Source organism: Hypoxylon trugodes (assembly GCF_022578975.1).
Source record: "Hypoxylon trugodes strain CBS 135444 unplaced genomic scaffold F4822scaffold_5, whole genome shotgun sequence".
Taxonomy (NCBI): Eukaryota; Fungi; Ascomycota; class Sordariomycetes; order Xylariales; family Hypoxylaceae; genus Hypoxylon; species Hypoxylon trugodes.
In genome coordinates, this window is record NW_026250020.1 from 2,222,860 (window position 1) to 2,248,633 (window position 25,774).

Below are 25,774 nucleotides of genomic sequence, written 5' to 3' on the forward strand. Positions count from 1 at the left end.
ATTTATATCTTTAAATTATTATATATATTTTTTAAAATAATATTTATTTTATTTTATTTTTTTATTATAAATAATGTATTAAATAAGTTTTTAACTTAATAAAATACCCGCTTTTTTAGTTTTATTTTAGTTTTACGTTTTCGAATGGTTAATAACTGGGGACACCATCGATCATGGCCGTCGACGCGAAAGGGGCAGCGTTACGGCGAGGCCAGCTAATCGACCTGACACTCGCCGATGAGGAGGAAGAGGGGGGAGAAGGAATTTCCGACGATTTTATACCACAGATACCCCCCAAAGCACCTAGCTTTCCCGCCGGTCCCACCACCACGCCTACCATACCAAACGCGCATGCCTTGAGCGTGCGGCCTCCTCCAATAAAGCAGGAACCCAGGCAATCCCAGAGCTATATTCCACCTCCATCGACACCGCTTTTATCAGACTCTACTCCAACCAATGGTCACTCTACGAAGCGCCGAAAGTTGCAACATGCCGACGCAAACAAAGCGACATCCCCCGCCGCCGTGAAAAGGTTGTTGAACAAGTGCTTGGAGAACCAGGTGTTTCCACATCTCGAGCGTGCTATCGAGGACTTAGATACAGAGGTCTACGATATCGATAAGCTTGGGTCAAAGGTCATTGGGAGGGTTGCGGATAGCGAGTTCGAGCGCCACTTTAACGATGGCAATGGGCGTCTACCTCCCGAGGTTGAGGCGAGCGTTAACGTGCGCGTTCGTGAGCTTGTAAAAGAGCTTGCGGGAGAACCTGTAAGTTGCTATCTATGCCCTACGACGATGACTTTTACTAATAGACCTGGTCTAGGAGTTTCGACGTCCGCCGAATGCTTCGCAACCACCGCAACTGCCTGCTCGCATATCTACGTCACAAATACCCGTGCCGATATTGCCTTCTATCGAGAAACCGCTGGATGGGTTTACGCTTAATGGCAATGACCACCGCGATGAAGAGGAAGTGGAGCAAGATGCCGACGAGGATATAGTCATGTCCGAAGATGCTGTCCCTCCACCTGCTCAGACGCCTCCGCCCCGACTCCCACCTAAGAAGAAGCCACCGATCACGCCGCAACAATTGCGAACGAGACAGAAAGCTACACAGTGGCAGTCAGGAAAGAGCTATGAATTCAAGAAGGAAGGTTCTCCATTACAAGCTAAGAGCCGCTGGTTCGGTCAACGATCAAGACCATATCTGCCTGCCGCCGATCGGCGTCGCATCGCAACGGGGGTAGGTAGTGGGCAAATGCTCCCTCTACGACTCGGCGAACTGAGTCAACCGAGTGTGTACCATGTAGACTTCAGCGATGAGGAAGTGAGATATCTTCAGCGACTTGCAAGATCTCTACATGGTAGACCACTCCAAAAGGCAGAAAGATTGGCTATCCGGGACCTACGCCATCTCCTGAAAAAGTCTAAAAACATGCAAGCTCGCATTGTTGATGTTCATCGGCAAGGTTATGACGATTTTGAACACCCGCCTTCTTCTATATTGAAGCGTTCTGCAGAGGATATCCATAATTTCTTAGATGATATACTGCAGAAACAGGTTGACGCCGAACCTAAGTCGTTTTACTTAGAACGAGACGATAGTGATGCTCGTGGTGGTGCACCGAAGAAGGATATAGTGCCAGAGTTGCTATTCGCAAGGGAGATTGTTGGTCAACGATTAGGAGTTACTCGTCGTTACCAAAACTTCAATACGGCGTTTAGGAGTAATAGAGAGGATCATATGGAGCCGAGAGTTGAGTGGACAAACTGTGCCGGGGATATTATGACTATCAGCTGGCTTTCAGATGCGACCCGCTTCGTCTGTGGCACCACTACGCATTCTGATTCTCATAATCAGCAATACAACAAACCTGGAAACCTTTTATTCGGCGATGCGGCATCTAACACCCTAAGAGCGTATCCTGACCACCGAATCCCCCGCCCTATCGTCGAACACGGCGATAACGCCTTAGCATCGATGAGGGAGAGTCAAGATCCTTGGCTTTTTACTTCAGTGGTATCATCGGACTATGATCCCGTCCATGATTTTGTGTTCACTTCGAGCTTTGATAATACGGTCAAAGTCTGGCATTCGCGTGATGGCGCCATGGCGCTGCATGAGACATGGCATCATGACGGAAGGGTCAATTTCGTCGTGGCGAATAAGAATATACACGGTAGTAAAGTAGCGACTGCTGCTGATATTTCTACGAGAGCAGTGCGGGTCTATCGTGCTACTCTTGACGGGCCAACTCGTCCTTCACAAGACTATGCTTATGATGAGTTCTCTTGTAAACGAGTCCACGGCGAAGATTATGTGCCTTCGGATAAGTGGGCTTACTTCCCGTCTGCGATTCGCTGGGGGCTAGAACCTAGTGTGAACCATCTTCTCTTAATCGGCTACTCTCCGCGAAGTCTCAACGGCGACGACAATGAGATCCCTGAGGACAAGCGCGATACCGGCGAGCTTTGTCTCTGGGATACAAACACGAACACCGAGGTCAAAGTCAACAGTGCGGCGACTGCGAATGTATTTGAGGTTGTGTGGCATCCCAGTCGGCCGAGTTTCGCTGCTGCTACTTCGGCGTCACAGACTTCGGAGAAGATTGAGGAGCACATTCGAACCCAGATCCGTATTTTCGAGCTGAATGAGATGACGGGCCAGTATGGCGTGGTGAAGACACTGGATTGCCCTGCTATTGATATTAATGAGCTTGCTATTAGGTACGAATTGTCTTTGTTATCTAATATTCTTGTGATGTAGGTTGCTAATATCCAAAACAGGCCCAATAGCACTCTATATTCTTACATTGCCGCTGGCTGTACCGACGGCCGAGTTTACGTTTGGGATTCTGCGGGTAGTGATGATCCCATGTGCGTTTTGGAGCACGGCGGTAAGTGTTTGTTTCCCTTTTATAATAAGAAATAAGGACTAACGGAAATATAGATCCAGTAGAGGAATTTATTGGAGATCGAGAACATGAGGATGTAGGTGTCAAATTCATAGCCTGGGCTACAACTGTGGACCGACTATACACCGGATCATCGGATGGAGTTGTCAAAGTATGGAACATACGACACGGAAAGGGGGTCTTAATCAGGGATATTATCGAGGTACCTGGCCCCATCACAGTCGGCGCTTTCTCACCAGACTTCAAGAGACTACTCATTGGAGATGGCAGTGGGCGAGTATTTCTAATGGATATCGATGGTGACGACGATGAGACGGACCAGAAAAGCTCAGCCGCCGTATCATCCGGCTTCTTACGACTGCAACTAAACGGAAAGCAACGTGCTATCCGAAGACCCCGTCCGTTCATACCTCACGAGGAAGTCCCCCCACCGGGTCATAATGGATTACCTAAATACCAGGCTGGACAGGAGCAAGCCCGAGAATACTTAAACTCATCACAGATCATACTTCGTCCCGACCCCACCATCGGCGCCGTCCAGGGGTTTATGTACTTCGAAACGGGCCTCTACCGCGCGGAAGCCCATCTTAATGGAGACCCACAGGAGCCGCTTCTAGGCGGTTTCGAGGCTCACCAACGTATCAACCAAACTTTCTCGCGATCATCGAGAGTGCTTAAGCAAGATAATGATAAGATCAAGAAACTACCGGCCCAGTGGGATAAACAAGTTCATAAGCGCAACACAAGGCTAAGTTTAGATGTTGAGGCCCTAGATCTGGCGACGTTCAGCGCGCTTATGGCCGAGGGCGCGGAGTTGCAGGCGTCGCCGCTTGATCTGGACTATGAGTCGAGTTATTATGAGGAGGATTAGTGATTAGTGTATCAATACATCGCATCAATTAGGGGCGTATGAGAGGGAGAGAGAGCAGAGCATAGTTTAAAAACTTCCTGAGCAGAGTCCTGCCGATGGAGTAATAAATGACATTTTTACATAAGCTATGAGGTCTACTCTATGAAGTGTATTTGAGTCGCAATATGATTAATTTCAACGCGGATACTGTACAAGTCCGGTGTACTACATTGTCCCAACACGCCCCTAATATTAGCTTCTAAAGCGATACTTCAGATCATGTCTTAGACCTATACCATTAACCCGTTTTATTCCGATCTAGCCGTAACACCCCAAGTAACACACCAAGAAGCCAAGCCGGATGAAAGAAAGAAGAAAAAGTAAATAATTCATTTTTCTAGTCACATGTATCATGTATTCGGACATCCCGGATGCTGTACTCTCGATTACGCAATGCATCGGGCTTCCCTTACCTCTTTGACCCCCACTTACTACTTAGTGGCGCCGGCAGGTTTCACGAAATACCTTCGAGTTAGGAAGGTTATTGTTAAAAATGTGATATGGTACAGATCGTACGGAGTAGGTTGGGCGTTACGATGCGATAGAAACTCCGGTGGGTTATGGATTACGTACGATGTTGACGACAAAAATGCCTGGGTTTATATTACCGGCTACGACTGTTGCGTTCCGAGGTACCTTTCGTGCCGTGCTACTGATCATTAAGTAGGTACCTCGGATGGATATGCATACCTAACTAGCTACCTAGATTAGGTATATAATTAATTAAGGCCGAGAATTGGGTATTCGAACAGTGCTTCGCAAGCAAGGAGGCGTAAGTAGTAGATACCTAGGTAGGTAGCACATGGGGCGTTCAAGGACTTTATAGGCTGATCGGTCTGCAGTTTGTTTGTAAGGCCTGCATGCATCATGCAAATTATTTATTATGTATCTGCACCCGAGCAAATGTACGATGTGACGGTGGCATTCTTTGGAATCTGCAAGAAGTGGTAAAGAAATGCGGGCGATCAATCTGTAACGGAGTTTTATGCTGTTACTCATCCCCAATGAAGATAAACATTAACATGGACAAAACACAAGTCTGGTTATAATAACTAATTGATAGTTATCTAAAGCTACATGCTACATGCTGCCGAACCTCCCCAAGTAAGAAGTTATCATCGAAATAGCCGCCCCCTTGCTTTTTTTTGTCTTCCTATCCTCAACGCCATCTCTGATTTTTGGGGGTACTATACATTATGCAACCTGCAACCTGCAGCGTGGACAGATGCCAATCTGCCCTGCTCTGTACTAGATGCAGATCAATACCAGAATTGGGGGGGAAGCTGAAAACAAAAAGGAAAACAGAACGCAACGTGTAGACTCTAACGCAAAAAGGCCCGTCCACATATAATGTAAATAGGTCCTATATGCGTAATGTCATGTTGATAGAGCAGAAGAATCCCGCGGTTGCTAAATGCGGAGATCCTAGGTCCCATCAGTCTTAACGCAAAATGCCCCAACGCCAGCTCATGCAACGTGATTCGTAAGATACTCGCAGATTATGATACGAGAAACGACCTCGCTTTGCTCTCCAATAATCCATGACACTCCCTTCATGACAAAGGGAACTGTTGACTTCTTCCAAACTCGATAGCTTCTGGGAGCCATCGTTCAAGACCAATCATCATATTTTTGCCTAACCTCTGATCAGCCTCGTCGCCGCTACTCGGAGGCCGGCGGAGGGAAGGCAAATCCAGGAGGAAAGACCGGCATTCCATTAGGTCCAGTTCCGATTCCGAAAGGAAAGGACGGAATGGCGGGTCCGTTATTAATACCGTTAATGTCCTCTTGGAGATCTTCGTGACGAGGATCTCGGTTTCGCCGCCATCTGGTAAGATCACCATCGTCCTCCCCAGGGCCACGGCTAGACTTGGGACCATGTCTACCTCCTTTATCGGTTTGCATTCGTCGACTGATGGCCTTTGACGAAACACCGGCACCAATCTCGATATCTGGTTCTTCGACGACCAGACCTGTCTCAATGGGACGGCCACCACTACCGCCGTATTCAGCGGTCAACATCCACTTTCGATCCGCCTCCGTCAATTTGCTGATAGGGATTACACTTATACCGGTTTGGTAATCGCTGCAATCACGAGGTCCGAAGCCTACACCCCAACGTGTCTGTTTCTTGTAAGTATAATGGTCAATGACGAATGCTTTAGATATCACTTACCCTAAATGTGCTATTCTCCATGGCTTCCTTTGCAGTGACGGCATCTCGGCGCGTAACCATCTTAACAAATGCGTGACGCTTATCTTTGTTGACAATGCAGGTCTGCACTTGACCATGACGGTTGAAGGCAGCGCGTAATTCACTCTCGGGGCATCTATAGATACATTAGTACAAGACACATCTTTCAGTCAATCGAAAATGAATAACTTACGTGACACCGCCAACGAATAAGGTCCTGCTTAGAACTGTTATTCACGTTAGTATATGTATTGTGATAGATATTCAGGCCATTTACCTTTGATATGACCCTGAGGAATGGTCCTATCGTAATCAACCCATTTGGGGCCTGGGTGAGGGAAGCCTTGCGCCGGGCTGGGACTACGGCCACGGCGTCCAGGGCTGCGCTGGCGGAATTCGTTACCTCTCATACGGCGGTCACGGTCATCCATACGTCCTAAGCCTGGAGAGTTACGACCATAGGTACCATATTCACGGTCGGAGCGACCATGAGGATCGCGTGCATCCCAGTGGCGTGGGGGCGAACGGGATCTTGACCTATTGCGATATCTATTCGGCGATCTCACTTGTTGATAGTCATGTTCACGTGATTCGACAGGAGGATAGCCCCCCTGACCCCAGGAACCAGCATACGGGGACTGACTAACGGGAGGTACAGCTGCTGACGCAGCACCAGGTGTGGGAGTGGCACCATTATTTCCCTGCATACTGGCTATGATTGCGGGGATTTTATCAAACGGGACGCCTTGATCGGCAAGAAGCTTGATCAACATAACCTGTTGCTGGACGCTGGGATCCATGCCAGGCACAGACGCCGCGGGGGCACTCGGTGCTACACCAGGGAAGCCAGGAGTTGGGTTACTAGAAGTTACTGGAGGCACAGGGGTTGAAGCCTGGATTTGACCTGGCTGGGGGAATGCGTAGGGCATTCCCGGTAAGTTTACAGGTTGCTGGGGTGCTGAGTAAGGAGCAATCGGTTGCTGGTTGTGACCTAGAGGAAGAGCCGGCGAATGAATCGTGCTCGTTTGTGGTGGTGGCACGCTGTACGTGCTGGCTGGAGCCGGGACGGCGTTGTTAACGGGCGCGGCTGTAACATTTTGTCGGGCAATATTGGCCAAGGCCTCCATGATTGCATTCGGAGCCTCGGTGGCTGACGGCTTACTCTCGGGCAAACCTGGTAGACCAGGGCCCGGCGGGGGGCTACCAATGGGTGTGGTAGACTCGTCTACAACAGCAAACAAGGGTCAGATACACGACCACAGATACGAGGGCAAAACGATAAATGAGTAAAAGGGCGGGAGGTTATTATCAATGTCGAACTCGGAAAACCTACTCTTTGCTGGTGCAGAATTGAGCTTCTGCTTGAATGACTCGATCATGGCCTGAGGGAATGTTTGGCCTTTCTCCCAGATGTCAATGAGCTTCTTAATTTTCTCCTATTGGGAACGGTTAGGTAAGTACTTCTTTTTATAGGTCAAGGTCGCAGGAAGTGTCTTAGCTAGTCCTGCGGATGCAAATGAATCAGAGCAACAAAAAATAGGCCGAGGGCCCTAATACCAGGATACCGGGAGATAGCACGACTAGACACAGCTACTAGACATAGCTTATTCCGCTTATCCCAAGAGCATCACGGTTTTTGAATGTCGATGCTATCGCCTTATGCTACGACTTGAATATGCGACGAATATGTGATATAGCGTACCTTTTGTTCTCCGGGAGCGTTCTGAATAATGTCATTCATAAGGACTGGAAGCAATTCCGTTACTCTATGCACGCCGGCAGCGTAGGTTCCATCTTTTGCAGAACTATTGATAGGTTGACCTTGATGCTTGGCCTGGTCAACCCAGCTGCGAGTTACCGAGTCTACAACGTAGAGCACTCCTAACTTGTGAGTCGCAGGGGTTTTCTTGAAGTGTGTATAGATTTTCTGAATAAGTACGGATTCGGACTGCGAGGTTAAAAAGACAATCAAATTAGCATTCATCTACTCGGCAGGAGGATCATGATGTTTTCAATCTAGTCAATCTTACCTGAACACTGTTGACGCATAAGCTTGTCAACGCTTCAATACGGGATCTGGTAACTCCAGGTGGCTTTAGATTTTGCATGGCATTCAAGCCCGCCTCAAGCTCAGCTACGGGCGATGACATGATTGCTATAGTATTCTCCTGTTTGGGTATACTTGGTTGGAGAGAATAGCGCGCAAGCACACAATGTACAACGAGAACAGGCTCGCGGCACCTGTGGAATGATAATACGATAGAGTCGCGATAAGTCACCCAAGTATTAGGAGGGTCTCTCTTGTTGCGCAGTGATGGGTTTGCTCTCGGGTGATTACTTGTATTTTCTTGTCGCGACCTAACGAGTTACATCCGTCAAGGGGCAAATCTAGGTAAAAAATAGTCGATGCTTTTCAAGAGGCCCTTTTCAAAAGCAATCCAGGTTGGATGGACGATTGATTGATGGAAGAAAATGGCCAAGGGAGGGAGTCGAGTGATTGAATTGATGCGACAGCAAATGGCACCACCACAGCTTTGCTTGCACCTCTACTACGGCGTGGGAACCCAGTCCCGGTACAGCGTCGAGTTTTAGAAAAATCCGGGGCGGGTAGGCTGGATTATTATGGTAAGCTGAATATTATCGGTAGGAATATGGAGAATAGCAGCGCGACAAATCCGATACTGCTGCGCGAAGATGTCGGCAGAATTTACGGTAAGCTGTTGATGTTGAAGGTAATGGGGAGGGTTGGTGTGGGAGATTTTTTTTTACGTCGGAAAGGTTGGAAAGGTTTTTAGAGGATTGCGAAAAGAGGAGAGGAGAGAATAGAGGCCTTTAACCAGTTGGCTGGCAAGATTTTTCAGTCGCGTGTTGTAAAAAGGTGGGGGTAGGCTAGTGAGTGATTGAGGGAAAGAGTCCGATACTGTAGAGCTTCAGGGCTCTTACCTGCCCGGTGGACAGTACCTAAAAAGATGTTAGGTTCCGCGAGTACCCAGCCACGAGGACCCACATCGAAATATCTAGGTAGGTGCGAGTACGCGCGCACTATCTTAGTACCTAAGGTTCAATAGATATTCTCACGGAAGGTGCCCGCTTTCCTCGTAAGTTGCAATTGAAAAACTCCAGCAAACAAGAGATTTATGGATGCCTTGAACATTTAGCTTGCATTGTCACAATTAGACAATGTTAGAAAATAATACCTAAAAGATATCTGACATCTGATAAATTAAAGACTTATATCCTAGTCAGTCTAGGATAGAACGTCTAGAATATTTTTAGCAATAATCCTGCTGACTAGGCTTTTTAGGCCTATATTTTAGCATATACCTACACTTACTTGCTACTAAAACGATGGTATTATATAACAAGCAAATGCTTCCTGATCCCCAAGTGCTTACTTCTAATTGATATTAGTATACGAAATAACCCTGAAGATGATCCACTTAGAGCAGACATATTTGTATATATATTCTAACTCCTAAGGGCCTGCCTTACGTACATACAAACATACTTAGTTGAGTACAGACTTAATATCCACACAACTAATGAATCACAGAAGCTTATCAGAGAAATCGCAAGCACATATATCATCCCAACTGTGTTGTAATAACCAATTCTACTAGATATAGTGAAGTTAGATTGACGTCAACGTTACAGAGATCGAGGCGCATACATATACATATATGTAGGTGTGCGATAGGAATGTAATGTAGATGTGTGTATGTATAGGTAGTCGGAAAAGAAGCCGTTCAGTGGATTGATGGACTGAATGATCCATGCGCGGATATGCGGACACTAATCAACCGTAGGAGCATAATTCATTGGCTGAAATCATCGGTGTACTTTCGTACTCAATACACTACATTGTAGCATCTTATGTAATTTTTGGTGAGATTTAAGCTCCCCAATTGGCCGTGAATCACCCTAGGTTACTTCATAAGGATGTAGTTGATGTAGTACAGGAAGGAAGGATGTTGGATAGGTGGTACGAAATAATGTACATAGAGGTAGTACCTCCGTAGCTGGCTGTCCTTTTAGTTGCCGGGCCCACTAAATTTTTCTTCGGTTTCCCCATCCAACCGAAAAAGCTGCCCCTAGTCCGTCAACCCATTCAATTTACCAAGGTAAGGACTTTAGTTTTCGCCCTTGAGGCATTTCATCATTCTTTTTATCCTTTTTCTCGACCTTCTGCTACTTTTTCTGACATCTCCTTATCATCAACCACAACCCAATTCTCCCCGCCATACTATCAGCCATGGCTACCACCCTTCGTTTAGGCTCCTCCGCCCTCCGAACTTCACTGAGAGCACCGGGTTTCACGGCCCGTACCACAGCTTTCAATGCCGTGCGATGCTACTCTTCTTCCAAGAGCCAGGTTAGCAAACCTCTAGAACCCCTCCAACCCACAACATCCATTGGCTGATCAATGCGTCTAGACTCTGAAGGAGCGCTTCGCCGAACTACTCCCCGAGAAGATTGAGGAGATCAAGGCTCTGAGAAAGTAAGTTCACTACGGAAATTCTCTTCCCAATGCACGCGACTCATAGCGCACTCGCAGAGAGCATGGCTCCAAGGTCGTCGACAAGGTCACACTAGACCAAGTATACGGTGGTGCACGAGGAATTAAGGCTCTAGTATGGGAAGGTTCAGTCCTTGACTCCGAGGAGGGTATCCGTTTCCGCGGCAAGACCATCCCAGAGTGCCAGGAGGTTCTCCCCAAGGCTCCCGGTGGCAATGAGCCTCTACCAGAAGGTAAACATTTACACTTACCAATGGCATAAACGTAAACTAATTCCTACTAGGTCTCTTCTGGCTTCTCCTAACTGGTGAGGTTCCCAGCGAGCAACAGGTTCGTGACCTGTCTGCCGAATGGGCTGCTCGATCCGATATCCCCAAGTTCGTCGAGGAACTCATCGACCGCTGCCCTACCGACCTCCACCCGATGGCGCAATTCTCGCTTGCTGTTACGGCTCTTGAGCACACCTCGTCTTTCGCGAAGGCCTATGCTAAGGGTATCAACAAGAAGGACTACTGGGGATACACCTTCGAGGACTCAATGGATTTGATCGCGAAGCTCCCCACTATCGCTTCCCGCATTTACCAGAACGTCTTCAAGGGTGGAAAGGTTGCGCCGGTCCAGAAGGACAAGGACTACAGTTTCAACTTTGCCAACCAGCTCGGTTTCGGCGAGAACAAGGACTTCATTGAGCTGCTACGACTATACTTGACCATCCACACCGACCACGAGGGCGGTAACGTCAGCGCTCACACCACACACCTTGTTGGTAGCGCTTTGAGCTCCCCCTTCCTATCGCTCGCCGCTGGTCTCAACGGTCTTGCTGGTCCTCTCCACGGTCTTGCCAACCAGGAAGTCCTGAACTGGCTTACTGAGATGAAGAAGTCCATTGGTGACGATCTTAGCGACGAGAAAATTACCGAGTACCTGTGGTCCACCTTGAACTCCGGCCGAGTCGTCCCCGGTTACGGTCACGCCGTCCTCCGCAAGACTGACCCCCGATACACCGCTCAGCGCACCTTCGCTCTCGAGAAGATGCCCAATGACCCCATGTTCCAGCTAGTCAGCCAGGTCTACAAGATCGCGCCCAAGGTCCTAACTGAGCACGGAAAGACCAAGAACCCCTTCCCCAACGTCGATGCCCACTCCGGTGTCCTTCTCCAGTACTACGGCCTAACGGAAGCCAACTACTACACTGTCCTATTTGGTGTTTCGCGTGCCATTGGTGTTCTACCCCAGCTCATCATTGACCGTGCCGTCGGTGCGCCCATTGAGCGACCCAAGAGTTTCTCGACCGCCAAGTGGGCCGAGATTGTCAAGAAGCTATAAAGGAAAGAGAAAAGTTTGCATTTCTCCTTTAGTCTCAAAAGAGCATGATTTTTACAACGGAAATAGATCGGTATACTGAGGGCAGTGGTGTATCAAGGGGGAGTTGATTTAGAAATGCTCCTATCGATACCAAAAGCTGCACTTTCTGTACAATAGTACGTCATGATTGATTTTTTTTTTTTTTTTTTTTAGTATAGGTAGCTACTACTAAACATTACCTATTTACAAAAACCTCTCCGCTCATCATTTTACAATGTTGTCCGATTTCTTGTCTTTGCGCAAAGTGTCACGGAAACTAGGGTACCTTACAGAAGCCACCTACGGAGTTCAGCAGTTCGTGGCGTTCCAATTGATTCGATATGGATACGTGCGGAATAGGTAAGGCGGTAGAAATTATTAAAATAGTTCCAATAAATTAAACAGAAGTACCTAGACAACCAAATTGGAATTGGGGAATGTCCGATCCGCTTGTTGAGGGAAGAGTTACATAAGGTGAGGCCTAGGATGGGGTAAGATAGGCCTAAAAGCTGCTAGGCTGCTAAGGTACATGTAGCTTACCGACAAATATGCACTTAGTAATTGATGGGGGCAGCCGCAATATTATCGGGCGGAGTATCTAGGGGGAAGGAGGGAAGCGGTTGGCTGCGAGCTTGGCAATTGTTGAGGAAGAGATGTGGAAAGTGCCCCGGTGGAAAAGGAAAAAAAAAAAGCGTTGGAGGAGTCTGACTTCCCACTTCCCAGCTTCCCAAGGGATCTAAAGCCTGGCAATTATGTGCAGGGTACCTTCCGCCTTTTCTCGGCGCTGGGTACTATTACTGTGGCTTGGGGGTCAAAGGAAAAAAAAAATTAATTTTTTAAAATCTTACAATCTTACATCTCATCATCTAACTCCGTACAAATAAACAACTTGTATCCGAGATAAGACTTTTGTCGAGATATATTGCTGTTGCTTGTTTTTATTGATTCATTGATCTTGAATCAATTATCATTGTTCAATTGAATTTACTAGAAGTCACTAGGTTAGTAGGTAGGTCATAACTCCAGATTCTTTTGTCGCCCAAATCTCCCCCCAGGAATCCCATAAATCCCCTGAAAGTGGCCGACATAGGCCTAGAACTAAGGCACCTAGACGGTAGACTAAAATATGACCATTACCACATGTGTCCGAGGATGTCTGTTGGTTTAACTTGATTGCTGACCACGTTCCCGGTAACAGCTGCAAGCTTACGGTAATCCGTAATCCTCCCAATTCGTATACCAATCATAAGCCATTTGTTAGAAAGTCGCCGACTCGACCACCCGTCGTCTCGCTCGGATTTTCTTGTCTTACAATCTTTCACCACTACAACTTCTTTCCTACACTATTATTCTAACATCACGATTCTCCTCTAGAGAACCTACCGCCGTCAACTCTTTTCCCTTTCCGCGAAGAAGCACCCGTCCGCCTTGGTCAGGCCCCCTTCCGTCAACCGATCCTCGCTTGAGATGTCCACCGCCACCGCTGCCGCCTCCGGGGTCAACCCCCCTCTGACCAACAACACGCTGGAGAAGAAGCCCATCAAATTCTCCAACTTGCTTCTCGGCGCCGGCCTCAACTTGTTTGAGGTCACTTCGCTCGGTCAGCCTCTGGAGGTCTGCAAGACCCACCTTGCCGCGAACCGAGGCGATTCGTTTGCCTCTGCGCTGCGCTCCATTTGGAACCGCGGTGGTGTGCTCGGATGTAAGTCTTCAAAGCCCAATTGCGATCATATGTCAGTGCTTTTCTAACATGTGTTTTCCACGTTGCAGTCTACCAGGGTCTTATCCCCTGGGCCTGGATCGAGGCCTCGACTAAGGGCGCCGTGTTGCTCTTCGTCGCTTCCGAAGCCGAATACTATGCCCGTGTCGCCGGTGCCTCGGAGTTCGGTGGTGGTATCATCGGTGGTATGACCGGAGGTGTCGCTCAGGCTTACGCCACCATGGGTTTCTGTACCTGCATGAAGACGGTCGAAATCACGCAACACAAGTTGGCCGCTACGGGTGTTAAGCCTCCTGGTACCTTTGCTACCTTCATGGATATCTACCGCAAGGAAGGTATCCGCGGTATCAACCGTGGTGTCAACGCCGTCGCTATCCGCCAGATGACCAACTGGGGATCGCGTTTCGGTCTCTCACGTCTTGCTGAGCAGGGTATCCGCCGTATCACCAACAAGGAGAATGGTGAGAAGCTCACTGCTGTTGAGAAGATCACCGCTTCGGCCGTAGGTGGTGGTTTTTCCGCCTGGAACCAGCCGATCGAGGTCATCCGTGTCGAGATGCAAAGCAAAAAGGAGGATCCCAACCGACCCAAGAAGATGACGGTCGGAAACACTTTCAGGTACATTTATGACACCAACGGTCTCAAGGGTTTGTACCGTGGCGTTATGCCGCGTGTCGGGTTGAGCGTTTGGCAGACGGTTTGCATGGTGGCCATGGGTGATATGTAAGTTTTCTCTTCCCTTTCTTTCCCCCTCTTCACCTCGAGATCGGAAGACAGATCGCTAACCAAAGTCAAAATAGGGCCAAGACTTACGTAGAAAAGTTGACCGGAGAGAAGGTCACTGCTAAGCATTAGGCGGCGTTTTCTGGATGGATGATATGGATGGTCACGTAACTCACGTGTTGATAGAACATGGTGTGGGATCAAATGTGTTGTGCTTTTTCATGATTTTTCTTGATATATTTATGACGGTCCGTCACTGATAGAATTCTTAAACTTCGACCCGTATTCCGGGTAGCATCTGTTCTTCTGGTCTACGTCTGGCATTGGTGTATGACGACGGCGTATGGCTCTTGGTCGAGATATATACATACTATAGAGACCTAATCGCAATACAAGCTTGTGGCCTTGGGTCGAATTCGTTTTCCAGTGTCGCTCTTGACGGTTGGTCTTGTTTATATGCCGTGATATGCGCGATTTTAGTCTGGTATGTTATATCAGTGGGTGTGGCTATGTAGGCGGATGTTGGGGTTGATAAGGGTGTCGAAGTTCGGTGTCGAGCTGCTACTGGCTGCTCTAATCTACCTACCTAGGTATATCCCGCAGCAACACGCTCATGGCTATAATCCTCCGTATGAAGAACATATCATTCCAGGTTTCACATCTAGAGCTTCAATTCATACTCCTTTTTATAATCTCTTCATTCCATGTGACGCCTACATACCCGTACCCAACTTTCAATCTATGCATAGTATCCAGCTATCTTATGTGGTGTCCTAGCTAATAACCAAAAGTTCAATCAGCTTGACTCGTCGTCATCGGACCATAAAGAGTCATAGTACATTGGCTTAGGACGTAAGCTTCTAGGTGTAGCATTAATACGGCGTATTGTCTAAGTTCGTTTATATGGTATAATAATATGGAGAGTAGAGTATGGGTTATAAACAAATCAATTTGGGTGGTTCATACCAGCTGATGTGCTGTGAGCCTAGTTGTACAAGGAACTTTTGTAGACTATTATGCGTGTTGGTGTCAGTCTATTTCCATTTCCGTTCGGTGCCTGGATATCGCTGGCTCCATCTCCAATTAGGTATATTAGGTCGTTGGCAACCAAATCGGTAGAAGGAACGTCTCCAGGTCTGACGCTCGATGTGTTTCCTAGCATCTTGTCCACTGTATCCCTTGCATACCTAGGTACATAGGTATATTCCTACTGGAATTAGTCCCTCTGGCGCATTCCCTTTGGAACACTCGAAACATCGTCATAAACCTATACTTTATAATTAAATCGAACATTCACATTACCTTTACTATGGCGAGGCCTATTCGAGTCTGGGTGTGTCGTACGTCAAGATCCTTTGGCCTTGTTATCGAATGAGTTACTGACAGTCGGATTCGCAGCTCCTGGCTCTAACTCTTGGAAAGTAAGTTGCCTATACCAAAATTACCAGTTTTGCGAGTGTATGCTAATGCGAGTTTCACTATGCATAGGTCATTTTTGTTTTAGAGGAATTGGGGCTTCCGTACGAGCTCGTGTCGCTCAGGTTCGAAAACATCAAGAAGCCGCCATTCACAGGTATTAACCCGAATGGTCGTGTGCCCGGTATGTATTGTTCCACAATTACTCAGGCCGACATAGGGGCGTTAGTCGTTGACCCAGGCATAAGCCATCGAGGATCCGAACACAGATATCACGTTGTGGGAGACGGGGGCTATTATCCAGTACCTGATTGCGCAGTACGACACTGAGCACAAGTTGAGCTACGCCACTCTCAAGGAACAAAACCTCTGTAACCAGTGGCTCATGTTCCAGGTCAGCGGCCAAGGCCCTTACTACGGACAGTGTACATGGTGAGATCTTCCGAGTTTCACTATCCTCCACCATTCATTAATACGCAGTTCTTGTTTTCCAGGTTCACCCACCTACACAAGGAAAAGCTCCCATCAGCTATTGAGCGATACGTCAACGAAGCCCGAAGAGTCCTCGGAGTTTTAGAAGGCGTACTCGCTGCTAAGTCCGAACCTCGATGGCTCGTCGGCGATCGCATGACATTTGCCGATATGGCTTTCGTCCCCTGGAACAATCGTTTGGAACTACTCCTCAGTGTCCCTATAGAAGAGAAGTGGGATGGATTCCCGCATGTTCGAGCTTGGCATGAAAGTATGACAAGTAGGCCGTCGTGGATCAGATCTATGGATGTCCGCACAAGGCTGATGGATGAGCAAGGTTTGGATTGGAATGGTATGCCTAAGGGAACCAAAAACTTTCATGAATACCAGGAAAGCATCAAGGCTGAGGATCAGGGCGAGGGAACGGCGTAGAAAAGCTAAATTCTTGCGTGTACCACATAGTGTTAAGCCTTATACTTGTCTTTCCGCTCCTGTATCGGCTACGGCCTGGCTTGAATACCTGGGTACGCAAGCAGGCAAGCCAATATAATGGCTACCATAGGCCGCGCCAATTGACGCCATATTGCTGAAGAAACCCTAGAGAAGGAAATAGGAATGACGATCCGATCTCTCACCAAAAAGTAAAGAGGCAAAGTGAAAGTCTACTATGTTACACAACAGGTCAGGTGTCACCGTTTCTAAATCCTCTAGTTGGGGGCCGGGTGACCTTTCCGTCGAGATTTATCCCCATCCGTCATTTGTTGGTAAGGCTATCGTCCTCCTACAAAACGAGTATGAGGAAGTAAATTCAAAGCTTTAGTTTATAACTATGCTCCCGTTATCAGAACCTGTGTATAATTTTTATCAACTGACAAAAGTCCATCCTGGTCCAGGATATGGAACGACAGATGAATCCCTATTACCACTATCTCTCACGGATGAGCTCTCAGCTCTTCCGGCAACGATTGCCGACTCTCAGGCCGGGCTCGAACAGAACCCAATGAAAAACCACAACCTAACAATCACATCATTCGTATTAAACAACACCCGCAATATCTTAACCATCCCTCCCATTTAAAAAGGGTTTGCTTTATACGGACGAACCATTCGTATCATTAATACCGTTGCTCTGCTCATATGGCGCCACCTCTATCCCTCATTAAGGCTATCGTGTATATCCTGCTGGACCTCGCCGGACCTATGCTGAATTTGAAGCTCAATATGCGAGTCTAGTGTTGGAAGCCCCTCATGTTCCGGGTTGGAGTCGCTGTGACTTTGGCTTTCTTTAGGAGTTCCATTCGATTCGAGGCTTCGAAGACTATGTGCAGAGCGGACACTACGGACCATCGACTCGGGCGCGCGGCCACCTGTGAATAGGGGGCCGTAGCAGGGCAGACAGGCCGCAATGATGGAGCAGTTTGGCTCGAGGATCAGGAAGATAAATTGTTTGGATTGAAGGTCTGCCTCTGATTAGCATATAAATAGAAGTCTAAGGGAGATAGCGACCTACAGACGTTGTTTTCGGACTCGACCACCGCCCGGACCGACTGGTCTAAGAACACCAGCCGGACAATAGCAGCGACACAGCAGCTGTACAGCAAAGATTAGTCACACAATTCTGGCGGCCATTTTAACGGATGTACCTACAAAGCACCAAGCCAGAAGATCAGGGCAATGGCAATCTTTCTCTGAGGTGTCATGTGCATGCGAAATATGACTAGAAGCGGGAGGCACAAGACAACGAAGTTAAGCGCGATGCTACTGCCAACCTGCGCGAGTCCCAACGCTGTCGAATCATATCTCAACCGACCTCCCTTCCACGAGTCTTTAATAGGGTCCACCTGGGTAAGGACCAGCTACAAGGTGATTACCTATTAGCTGAGATCAATCCTCGAATGGAGGGGGGCGGAGCGAACTCACGACGAACAATATAAGACACCATATCGAGACTATACCAATAGCAACCCAGACGGCGATGCGGAATGGCCGAGGAGAGAAGATACGCCTGTAGAAGAGAAGAATGGATATCTTCACTGTGGCGAGAGGGAATTGGATTAAGCACGATGAGAGGTAGATCAATTACGACCATGCCAGGTAAGTTAGCATTGTATTTCAAATGTAGAGTAATTCTCTTCAGCGCCGTGAGATTGAGGTACTCCGGCAAACTAACCTCAAGAGAGTACGAGGTGCCCTGGTTGGGATCGATTTTATAATAATCAATACCCGACCTATCGGTGAAAACCCAGACTAGAATGCTAAGTGTGAATGTGAATATCTAGCGATATTTACTTGTCAGCTACGTTGCCAACAGAGTTCCTAAACCAGTGGGTTATCAATCATACCCAAGCAACAATAACCCATATATCGTCGGCGAAGACTGGGCGGCGAGCATTTCTTCGAGATAGGAATCGGAGGCCGATAGCGATTGCTGACAGCACTGGGAATATGGCCGATACAACTACCAATGCCGTGGTGATGGCTGAGCGCACAGGCTTGCCTGTCTCGATATTAGAGAGCGGCATGCGTTTTTGTCTTGTCCTTGGATTTCATCAATGCGGATCAGAGACACGCGACAACACGCCTGAACAAAAAATGAGAGTAAATCGATATCCGAGCCAGACATCAACATAATTGCAACGAGAATTCGGGTTGCGCCTCAAAATCGCCAGCTGTGCCTCTTAAGTCTTCGCCATCCTCCCTGTGGTGTAACATAGTGGTGTTGTGGTTGGTAACTGCCAACAAGAGGTACTGCGAGTGTTTGCCGTCTCGGGGCTCGTAATTACGAAGGGATGTGAGAGAAGATTGCATAAAATGACAACCTACTCTAACACTCATTTCAAATTACTAAAGCGAGAGTAATACTACCTCTTACCTGTTTACACGAACAACTTGTAACCACCATGTGGTAACACTTGTATCGGCTGCTACTATTATCCTAACCAACATATATCTATTTAACTCGGCGCCAACTTTTCGCTCGAGTTGGGTGGGCATTCTGGGCACGAGAAATCCTTAAAAATGTAGATACGGATGTAAGGGACAGCAATGTTCGCGGGGTTAAGCATCTCATCACCAACAGTTTCAAGGCTTAGGGAAACCCTTAAAGGCTTGCCCGTGGCGGCCGAATCCTCGCTATGTTTCAGAGCTGTACCTCAAGGTTGATGTCCCGAACAGCAGGAAAGTCTACTCCTTCACACTGCTCGTGCAATATATGCGGTAGAGAGCCATAACTGTCCAATAACTACCACCTGCGCGCTACTATGACGGATCAGAGCAGCATTCGCGAAGTTGTTCGCGTGGGCAATGACAAGGTTTCCCGACGCCATTAAACAATAACCCCCCCGAAACTATGAGTTCACGGGAACGTATCTACTCCTAATTTTGTCGTGGCGAGAACTGGATACCTACGCTGTGCCCGACGCTTTGCGCCAAAAAGAGGCTGCTGGCGGTAGTATCAACGGCGATGATAAGGTTGCCGTGAGCTCTGATTTAATCTCGTGAATTACCTAGAATGGATAGGCCGACTTGGAATGAGATCCCCACTCTACCGATAGTATTGCCGACTTCATCTGTCGCGCGCTCTCTGACATTGCGGCTCGCCCGGACATGCTTGGACGCGCGGGCAAAAACTCATGCTAGGCACGCCAGTCTCTATGGGAATTGGGGTATGGAAACCTTGGAACCCTTCTAGCTTTCGAAAGCTCGGGTATGCCACGAAAGGGGCGGCGTGTCTAGCTCCAGATTTGTTTACGATGTGTAAGTGCCTAGGCATTTGAAAGCGGTTTCTTATTGAGCGCACTGATTCTTCTAAACGTTATTGTATTTTGTCCAATACCAAGGTAAATTTATCGCAAAGCGCAGGTGATAAACAGCGATTTAGCGAGCGAGGCTATGTCAATATATTCTTCTGTCGCCGACTTACGCGTCAACATCACTAACTATGAATGGACGGCGGATACCATCATTCAATTTTCGCTTTACTACTCAGCTTGGCTAAGTAAGGAAGATATTTGATTGAGAATATTAAGACTCTAAGTTGTCTATAATCTACACTGCCAAGTCGATATTCCGTTGCCCTGGGCCAGAAGTACGTAAACATAGTGAAAGGCATGACGAATATACGAATAGCTTCAATGGTCTAGCGCTATGTCTCAGCGCAACACCCCAAAAGTAGAAAAGCCTGAGGCTCAAACAAAATCCCAATTAATAGTTCCCGTGTCTAGTATTCATCATCTACACCAATGCCAATGATAACTAGGTAGGATTGACTCCCTTCTAGAAGAGTCAACCTGCTTGACTATTGTCGTATTGCATGTGAAGACACTATATACCGAGTTCGATATTTCCCTCGCACGGACATGCTAATTAACAGAAGCATCAATGCCTAACCAACGAATGTATCGATTTCAAAATAACACTCTTTTTACATTTACACAAATCACACCTCGGTGGATCATTTCATCGAAAACTCTCGAAGGCTTTGGGCTCGCATCCGTTCGTTACACGATTATCCCGAGCGTCTTTTTTTTTTCTTTGCTTCCCTTCCGTGGCGGGTAGTGATAGTGGGGATTGGATTGGTGATGGCGAACGGGACGACGCATTCGTTACGTCTCGGTTTAGGCACCTAGGGTTTGATTCCAATAAGATGCTGCTACTACGTACTACCTCCCTACATATCCGTCTGTCCTATCGGGTGTGTTGCATGCATTGAGTGTACTTGCAGCGCGCAAATTGACGTCGGTCGCATGCCTTTTCTCTCACTTTTTTTTCTCATCACTGACTTGTAAGCAATTAACGAGAGAGAAGAAATCTCTCATTCTCAGCTGACTGATTACCTGTATCTTGACGGGGCAAATTCATATCATGCGCGCGTCATAAGGGGGTATTCTAGCGGTCAGGCGGAAGCACAGACACAGGCACAGGCACAATGAGCATGGATAACATAATTGCCGCGTATCACCATTACCGCCGTCGCTATTACTAGGGGGCTCAAACTTATATGGTACCCAGGTAAATAGTTGTAGGCATCGTTAGACCGAAACAATGAGCTCATACGGTCACGGGCGGAAGCCAGGTACGCATCGTGGCTAGTTCCAGGTTTTTGTCGGCAGAGTCAATCGGAACTGGGCCAAGAGCCCGCGGGACTTTCTCACTTTCCACAATGTATCTAATTTATGTATGCATCCCCAGGACCTGGGGTGGATCGAGACGAGAGATAGAAAAATATGCCTTGCACACGGGAGTCAAACAACGGGCCATTCCGGGGAAGCGAGCCGTTCGTCATCCTGCCGAGCCCGAGACGGCCCGTATTGTGTTCCTCCAGAAACTGTCAACTGCGAATCGGATGGACCGTATTCTCGTTTACGTAACTCCGGCTTGAGACAATCTTGTATCTGTATGGAACATTGAGAACTCTTGGCCTCCCCTGTTTCCACCTGATGCCTCGACGCAGGTGGGCTTCGTAGAGAAGTTCTTTACCGACAGGCTGATACCGGTTAAGGGCAGTGATCAGCTTGCCTAGTCCGCGCCCAGCCATCTCAGCTTTCCAATGTGCCTGATTGAGGCTGTCGGTAATTCTATTTACGTCGCATTGCCATGTAACCATACTGCGGTGATGTATTTTTGGTAGTTGACTTCACTTCATCTTAATCCAGGCTATTCGGGTTACCTTTGCTGGCGTAATTTCTCATTAGGATCGTAGCTTGGCTCTGCGCGGCGCGGCTCATTAATCTGCGTTATCTGGACGCGTTAGGTAGTTTATCGTGTTCTTCAACTCCTAATGCATCCGTCGGTTCCTTTTGATTACGATGCAGCGAGTGTGCCAAGAAATATCGAAGATAAAAAAAGGGCCTGTAGTTCCTCGTGAATATCTTTCCCCCATCCCCATGGGACAGAGAGAGTGTAGATCATCGTGGCTCGTCTGGTCTTGGCTTACACGTAAACCATATTTTATCTAACAAAACTGGTCCTTTTTCTGATAGAGGATTACTACCGATAGTGAGAGCCAAGCTTCCCGACCCATTTACTGTTTTTATTTGTCTAGAACGCTGGCAATCCTGATGACCGAGAGAGGCAGAAATGGAAAATGCCCAGCTAATAAAAGTCGCTAGAGGCATCTTTGTGGTCTCTTGGCATGACGCGCAAATATACGTGCCAAGATGACATTGTCTGATGAAGGTCTGCCTGCGGTCTGTCGGGGGCACAACATAGGTAACATGTCCAGCATACCATAACACTGTACAAGAGCACTGTACCTAGTCGTTTTTTAGGTATAGTAACTCTTACATACAGTACATAACATGTCAGATGTCGGCCACGATTGCTCCAAGTTTGGTTCTACATCGATGTATCGGGTACACGTACCATAACCCCCCCTTCCCCCAATCCCCAAAGGGCTTTGGCGGGTGTGTGCGCTAGAAGGAAAATAATCATCTTGGCGGCGGAGAAATCGAGCAATCGGATCGACTGTAGCTTTCTGGGCTGAAAGGGGGCCAAGTAAATGGGGTCTGAATTGTACGTCAAGCTTCGATAGTTGATATCATCATTTTTGAATAGTCGTAAATGATCTTGTTTTGCGGATTTTGAATAACAGGATGAGTTTTTAGTCTTGTCGATGAAGGTCGAATTTGTTCTAAAGCTGCAACAGCGAAGACGTGGTAAAAAGCTTCAATCTAAATGGACGATAGGGTTTAGGTGGATGGAAGTATAAACTCCATCTATGACGAGACAAAACTAAGGTCTTTCCCGAATGGAGAATAGGGTTCGAAACGCAACTATATACAAGCTTAACTCTGATTAAGTCTCTACTGTGCATAGGGGACTGTAGAGTTTGTCTAGTAGACCCTGATCCATTTAGATGGTAAATTTTTCTTTGTTTGGGGGGTTTGGGGTTTTCGATTCTCAAGGGTCAAGGATGTAAAATTTCACATTTCACATAGGGTGAGTAAGCAACATTGATTTTTGGGGGGTATCTGGGTAGGAATGATAAAGAAAGAGGAAAAGAAGAAAAAAAAAGACTCATAGTAGGATACTCGTATCCAATAGCAAATCGCTAAGTTTAGAATTTGAGATAATTTCATGATAGTAAACTCAACAAAGCACATGCTTCAAAAATGTTTACTACTCCAATCCTTGCTGGATTGTTTCAAAGTTTCATCAGCAAAGAAACCAAGCTTTTTATAGCCGGGTTTCGTCGTGCGTTGCTTGGTTGCTTGCATTTGAGATCCATGCTCAACCGCGCACGGCGCCTCTGGCGTCTGTTACTTGCAACACTTAGGTAGAAACATTTGGTATGACAAAGGTGATTCTTGCAGAATCTGATTCGTGGGGAATGGGAAAAAAATGATTAGGTATGGGGTTTTCGTACGACCCGGGAATGGCGAGGGAATAAAGGAGATGTAGGTAGCCGTCTCGCATTAATTGACAAGACGGAATATGGCGAAATTTTACGAGGCTTTTTTTCCCTTACGAAGCTAACTAATGTGGCTCCCCCCTTTCGAAAGCCAGGCCCATAGCGGCGCGACAGCAATGGCGACAGCGAGGGTTGTTGGCTCCTCGGCTGCTCGGAGGCACGAACGTGTCAAATGTCGGAAGTGGGATACTGGTTAAGGAAAAGGCAATCTAATAGGAACCCCAAGCTATTCGCACCTAGGTAAACAAATCAGAAATTGCGACGTGAGAGAGGAACCACATAATGTCCGAATTAGAGCCATTGACCACTGACAGGAGCTCGAACGGGGTCCGCGAAATGGAAAATCTTTTAGCGACACGAGCGGCTCGATCCTCGGATCCTCCCAGTATAATTCCATCTCAATTTCTACTGTACCGTCTAAGATAGGTTAGTCTTAGTAGCTTCAGTTTCCCCCCCGGTCCCAATGTCTTCCATGTCTCCCATGTCTCTCCCGCTATCCTGAATTCAGGTAGTCCGTAAACGGCGAGGCGACCTCTCCCCATTCCCTGAGGTGCATCTCCTAGCGCAATTACGACACCAAGCGGGCGGACCCCAGTCACACGAATCCCGATTCTTGAGATTACTTTTTGCCGTCACCATGATTGGCGAAATTATCTAGCAGACGTTCCAGATCCGGACGCATAACCACTTAACATAAGCTGCGACAAGCCCACGCGACTACTTGCCCCTACGGTGAACGATATACGTAGGCATGTATTCTATAGTACTTCAAATTCTTCCCCGAGCTTGCGGCGGGCATGAGAGATTGACGGAGGCAAAACAACCGTAAAGGGGATAGGCTTAACATGTTGTCATATTCGTGTTGGGTCCTTCATTTGCGTAGGGGCGAAGGGGATGACTGTTTTCGAGATGGCGACAATGCCGATGACCGAAAAATGGCCTTGGGCTTAGGTAACCACCAACTTCCGGCTGAATGTCTGTCACTTTCACTTGGAATAGAAACATTAGGGAGCTTAGTAGTAATAGCAGTAGTGCGAAAAACCCCTTTATTAAGGTTGACCCATCTGGAATCAGGGACTAACGCACTCCGTACTTACGAAGACGCCATGGGCGGATATCGGACGCAGAGTTGACGGTGGCCACGAGACTACAAGCGGCAAGCTTTGTGGAGCCACGGCCATACCGAACGAATACCCATCCGAGAATTTGCGGTTGGCAAAAGGCGCTTTTACTTTCACCGAGCTTCGCACTGCCGGAGCCTTGTCGGTGAAGAGAATGCCGCGGATACAGGAAGAGAGCGAAGAAGAAAAAATAGTAATAAAATTCTAACGTCGATCTACAACTCTGTCCTACCATTGGTGTGGTCTGTGAGCTCTCCCAGCTGGGGTATGCGCGTGTTATGGTGGAAGGATTCGAAAAAATGCGGGATTGATCCCATGAACCCATGACGTATGAAAAGTAAGCCACACACGCCAGACGCCTTGCCATTACAGGAATTACTACCATCAATCAATCAATCCAGCGGTGGACACTGGATTTGAAGTTATTTCCCACGCTGCGTTCGCCAGGCTCACATTCCCCTTAGCCGCGGTTCTAGCTGGGTTGCCCTGAACCTAACAATAAATCCGCATTTGGCAGGTCACCGGCAGGCAAGGAGAACACCGTACTCCACGTTAGACAATGACGATTGTCGGTTAATGGAGACGGGGCTTGGGTATTTTTCTGGACCCTCCTACTTGTATCGTAGACACTGAGAGGTGCACGATGTAAATAGGTACGTATGTTCGTCGCATGGCATGCTCTAAATGAGACAGCAAGCCAGCAAAGCTAGGTGGACGTAGTGGACATTTCGCTCTTAGCAGGATCGGCAAAATTTGGTGGGTTCTAACACCTTTCCGCTTTCGAATAGCAGCCTCGTTCGCTGAGAGGTGAATGGAAAATGGCTCATAATGCTGGTTAAAGATGCTACATACGTAAGGTAACGAGGGTAGGAAGGATAGGCAGGGTAGGTAAGAAAGCTGGGTTACCCATTATGTATGTACCGTGTCTAGCAGCAGCAGCAGCTTTCTGCAGGCCTGGGTCTAGTGCAGATACCTTTGCATATGGTGTGGGCTCGTGGGCATGGGTTGCATAGCATACCTAATACCTAGGTACA

At 47.6% G+C, this 25,774-nt stretch overlaps 6 protein-coding genes across 6 annotated transcripts; 4 read left to right on the forward strand and 2 right to left on the reverse strand.

The window, feature by feature from the left end:
- The first annotated feature begins 46 nt into the window (after positions 1-46).
- F4822DRAFT_404079 (WD40 repeat-like protein) lies at positions 47-3,910 on the forward strand. The gene is made up of 4 exons (XM_051458164.1): positions 47-767; positions 823-2,726; positions 2,787-2,896; positions 2,950-3,910. The coding sequence occupies exons 1-4, from the start codon at positions 174-176 to the stop codon at positions 3,783-3,785; spliced, it is 3,444 nt and encodes a 1,147-aa protein (XP_051314606.1). The 5' UTR covers positions 47-173; the 3' UTR covers positions 3,786-3,910.
- Positions 3,911-4,853: 943 nt separating this feature from the next.
- On the reverse strand, positions 4,854-8,828 carry F4822DRAFT_404082 (uncharacterized protein). The gene is made up of 7 exons (XM_051458165.1): positions 8,049-8,828; positions 7,721-7,966; positions 7,352-7,454; positions 6,296-7,243; positions 6,212-6,245; positions 6,001-6,154; positions 4,854-5,948 (listed from the first exon to the last, which is right to left on the reverse strand). The coding sequence occupies exons 1-7, from the start codon at positions 8,166-8,168 to the stop codon at positions 5,487-5,489; spliced, it is 2,067 nt and encodes a 688-aa protein (XP_051314607.1). The 5' UTR covers positions 8,169-8,828; the 3' UTR covers positions 4,854-5,486.
- A 1,208-nt stretch (positions 8,829-10,036) lies between these two features.
- On the forward strand, positions 10,037-12,025 carry F4822DRAFT_404085 (citrate synthase-like protein). Its single transcript, XM_051458166.1, has 4 exons — positions 10,037-10,390; positions 10,452-10,516; positions 10,574-10,767; positions 10,818-12,025. The coding sequence occupies exons 1-4, from the start codon at positions 10,271-10,273 to the stop codon at positions 11,858-11,860; spliced, it is 1,422 nt and encodes a 473-aa protein (XP_051314608.1). The 5' UTR covers positions 10,037-10,270; the 3' UTR covers positions 11,861-12,025.
- Positions 12,026-12,739: 714 nt separating this feature from the next.
- On the forward strand, positions 12,740-15,005 carry F4822DRAFT_404099 (mitochondrial carrier). The gene is made up of 4 exons (XM_051458167.1): positions 12,740-12,879; positions 13,253-13,580; positions 13,649-14,321; positions 14,399-15,005. The coding sequence occupies exons 2-4, from the start codon at positions 13,346-13,348 to the stop codon at positions 14,451-14,453; spliced, it is 963 nt and encodes a 320-aa protein (XP_051314609.1). The 5' UTR covers positions 12,740-12,879; positions 13,253-13,345; the 3' UTR covers positions 14,454-15,005.
- Positions 15,006-15,364: 359 nt separating this feature from the next.
- On the forward strand, positions 15,365-16,674 carry F4822DRAFT_259717 (glutathione S-transferase). The gene is made up of 5 exons (XM_051454555.1): positions 15,365-15,661; positions 15,720-15,742; positions 15,810-15,921; positions 15,986-16,169; positions 16,232-16,674. Exons 1-5 carry the CDS (start codon positions 15,631-15,633, stop codon positions 16,638-16,640), a joined length of 759 nt encoding a protein of 252 aa, XP_051314610.1. The 5' UTR covers positions 15,365-15,630; the 3' UTR covers positions 16,641-16,674.
- Positions 16,675-17,357: 683 nt separating this feature from the next.
- F4822DRAFT_429455 (uncharacterized protein) lies at positions 17,358-18,730 on the reverse strand (the record flags this gene model as incomplete). Its single annotated transcript, XM_051461103.1, has 5 exons — positions 17,358-17,668; positions 17,719-17,798; positions 17,856-18,064; positions 18,136-18,483; positions 18,551-18,730. The coding sequence occupies 5 exons, from the start codon at positions 18,728-18,730 to the stop codon at positions 17,358-17,360; spliced, it is 1,128 nt and encodes a 375-aa protein (XP_051314611.1).
- Between the last annotated feature and the right edge of the window lie 7,044 nt (positions 18,731-25,774).

Excerpts from the sequence above, each read along its gene's own strand:
- F4822DRAFT_259717 (XM_051454555.1), top strand. The coding sequence starts at position 15,631 with ATGGCGAGGCCTATTCGAGTCTGGGTGTGTC. Across the intron at positions 15,743-15,809 it reads CTGGCTCTAACTCTTGGAAA|GTCATTTTTGTTTTAGAGGA; the intron begins GTAAGTTGCCTA and ends CACTATGCATAG. Across the intron at positions 15,922-15,985 it reads CCCGAATGGTCGTGTGCCCG|CCATCGAGGATCCGAACACA; the intron begins GTATGTATTGTT and ends CCCAGGCATAAG.
- F4822DRAFT_404099 (XM_051458167.1), top strand. The coding sequence starts at position 13,346 with ATGTCCACCGCCACCGCTGCCGCCTCCGGGGTCAACCCCCCTCTGACC. Across the intron at positions 13,581-13,648 it reads CCGCGGTGGTGTGCTCGGAT|TCTACCAGGGTCTTATCCCC; the intron begins GTAAGTCTTCAA and ends TCCACGTTGCAG. Across the intron at positions 14,322-14,398 it reads ATGGTGGCCATGGGTGATAT|GGCCAAGACTTACGTAGAAA; the intron begins GTAAGTTTTCTC and ends AAGTCAAAATAG.
- F4822DRAFT_404085 (XM_051458166.1), top strand. The coding sequence starts at position 10,271 with ATGGCTACCACCCTTCGTTTAGGCTCCTCCGCCCTCCGAACTTCACTG. Across the intron at positions 10,391-10,451 it reads ACTCTTCTTCCAAGAGCCAG|ACTCTGAAGGAGCGCTTCGC; the intron begins GTTAGCAAACCT and ends CAATGCGTCTAG. Across the intron at positions 10,768-10,817 it reads CAATGAGCCTCTACCAGAAG|GTCTCTTCTGGCTTCTCCTA; the intron begins GTAAACATTTAC and ends AATTCCTACTAG.
- F4822DRAFT_404079 (XM_051458164.1), top strand. The coding sequence starts at position 174 with ATGGCCGTCGACGCGAAAGGGGCAGCGTTACGGCGAGGCCAGCTAATC. Across the intron at positions 768-822 it reads AAGAGCTTGCGGGAGAACCT|GAGTTTCGACGTCCGCCGAA; the intron begins GTAAGTTGCTAT and ends GACCTGGTCTAG. Across the intron at positions 2,897-2,949 it reads GTGCGTTTTGGAGCACGGCG|ATCCAGTAGAGGAATTTATT; the intron begins GTAAGTGTTTGT and ends ACGGAAATATAG.
- F4822DRAFT_404082 (XM_051458165.1), bottom strand. The coding sequence starts at position 8,168 with ATGTCATCGCCCGTAGCTGAGCTTGAGGCGGGCTTGAATGCCATGCAA. Across the intron at positions 7,967-8,048 it reads TATGCGTCAACAGTGTTCAG|TCCGAATCCGTACTTATTCA; the intron begins GTAAGATTGACT and ends TTAACCTCGCAG. Across the intron at positions 7,244-7,351 it reads CAATTCTGCACCAGCAAAGA|ACGAGTCTACCACACCCATT; the intron begins GTAGGTTTTCCG and ends TTGCTGTTGTAG.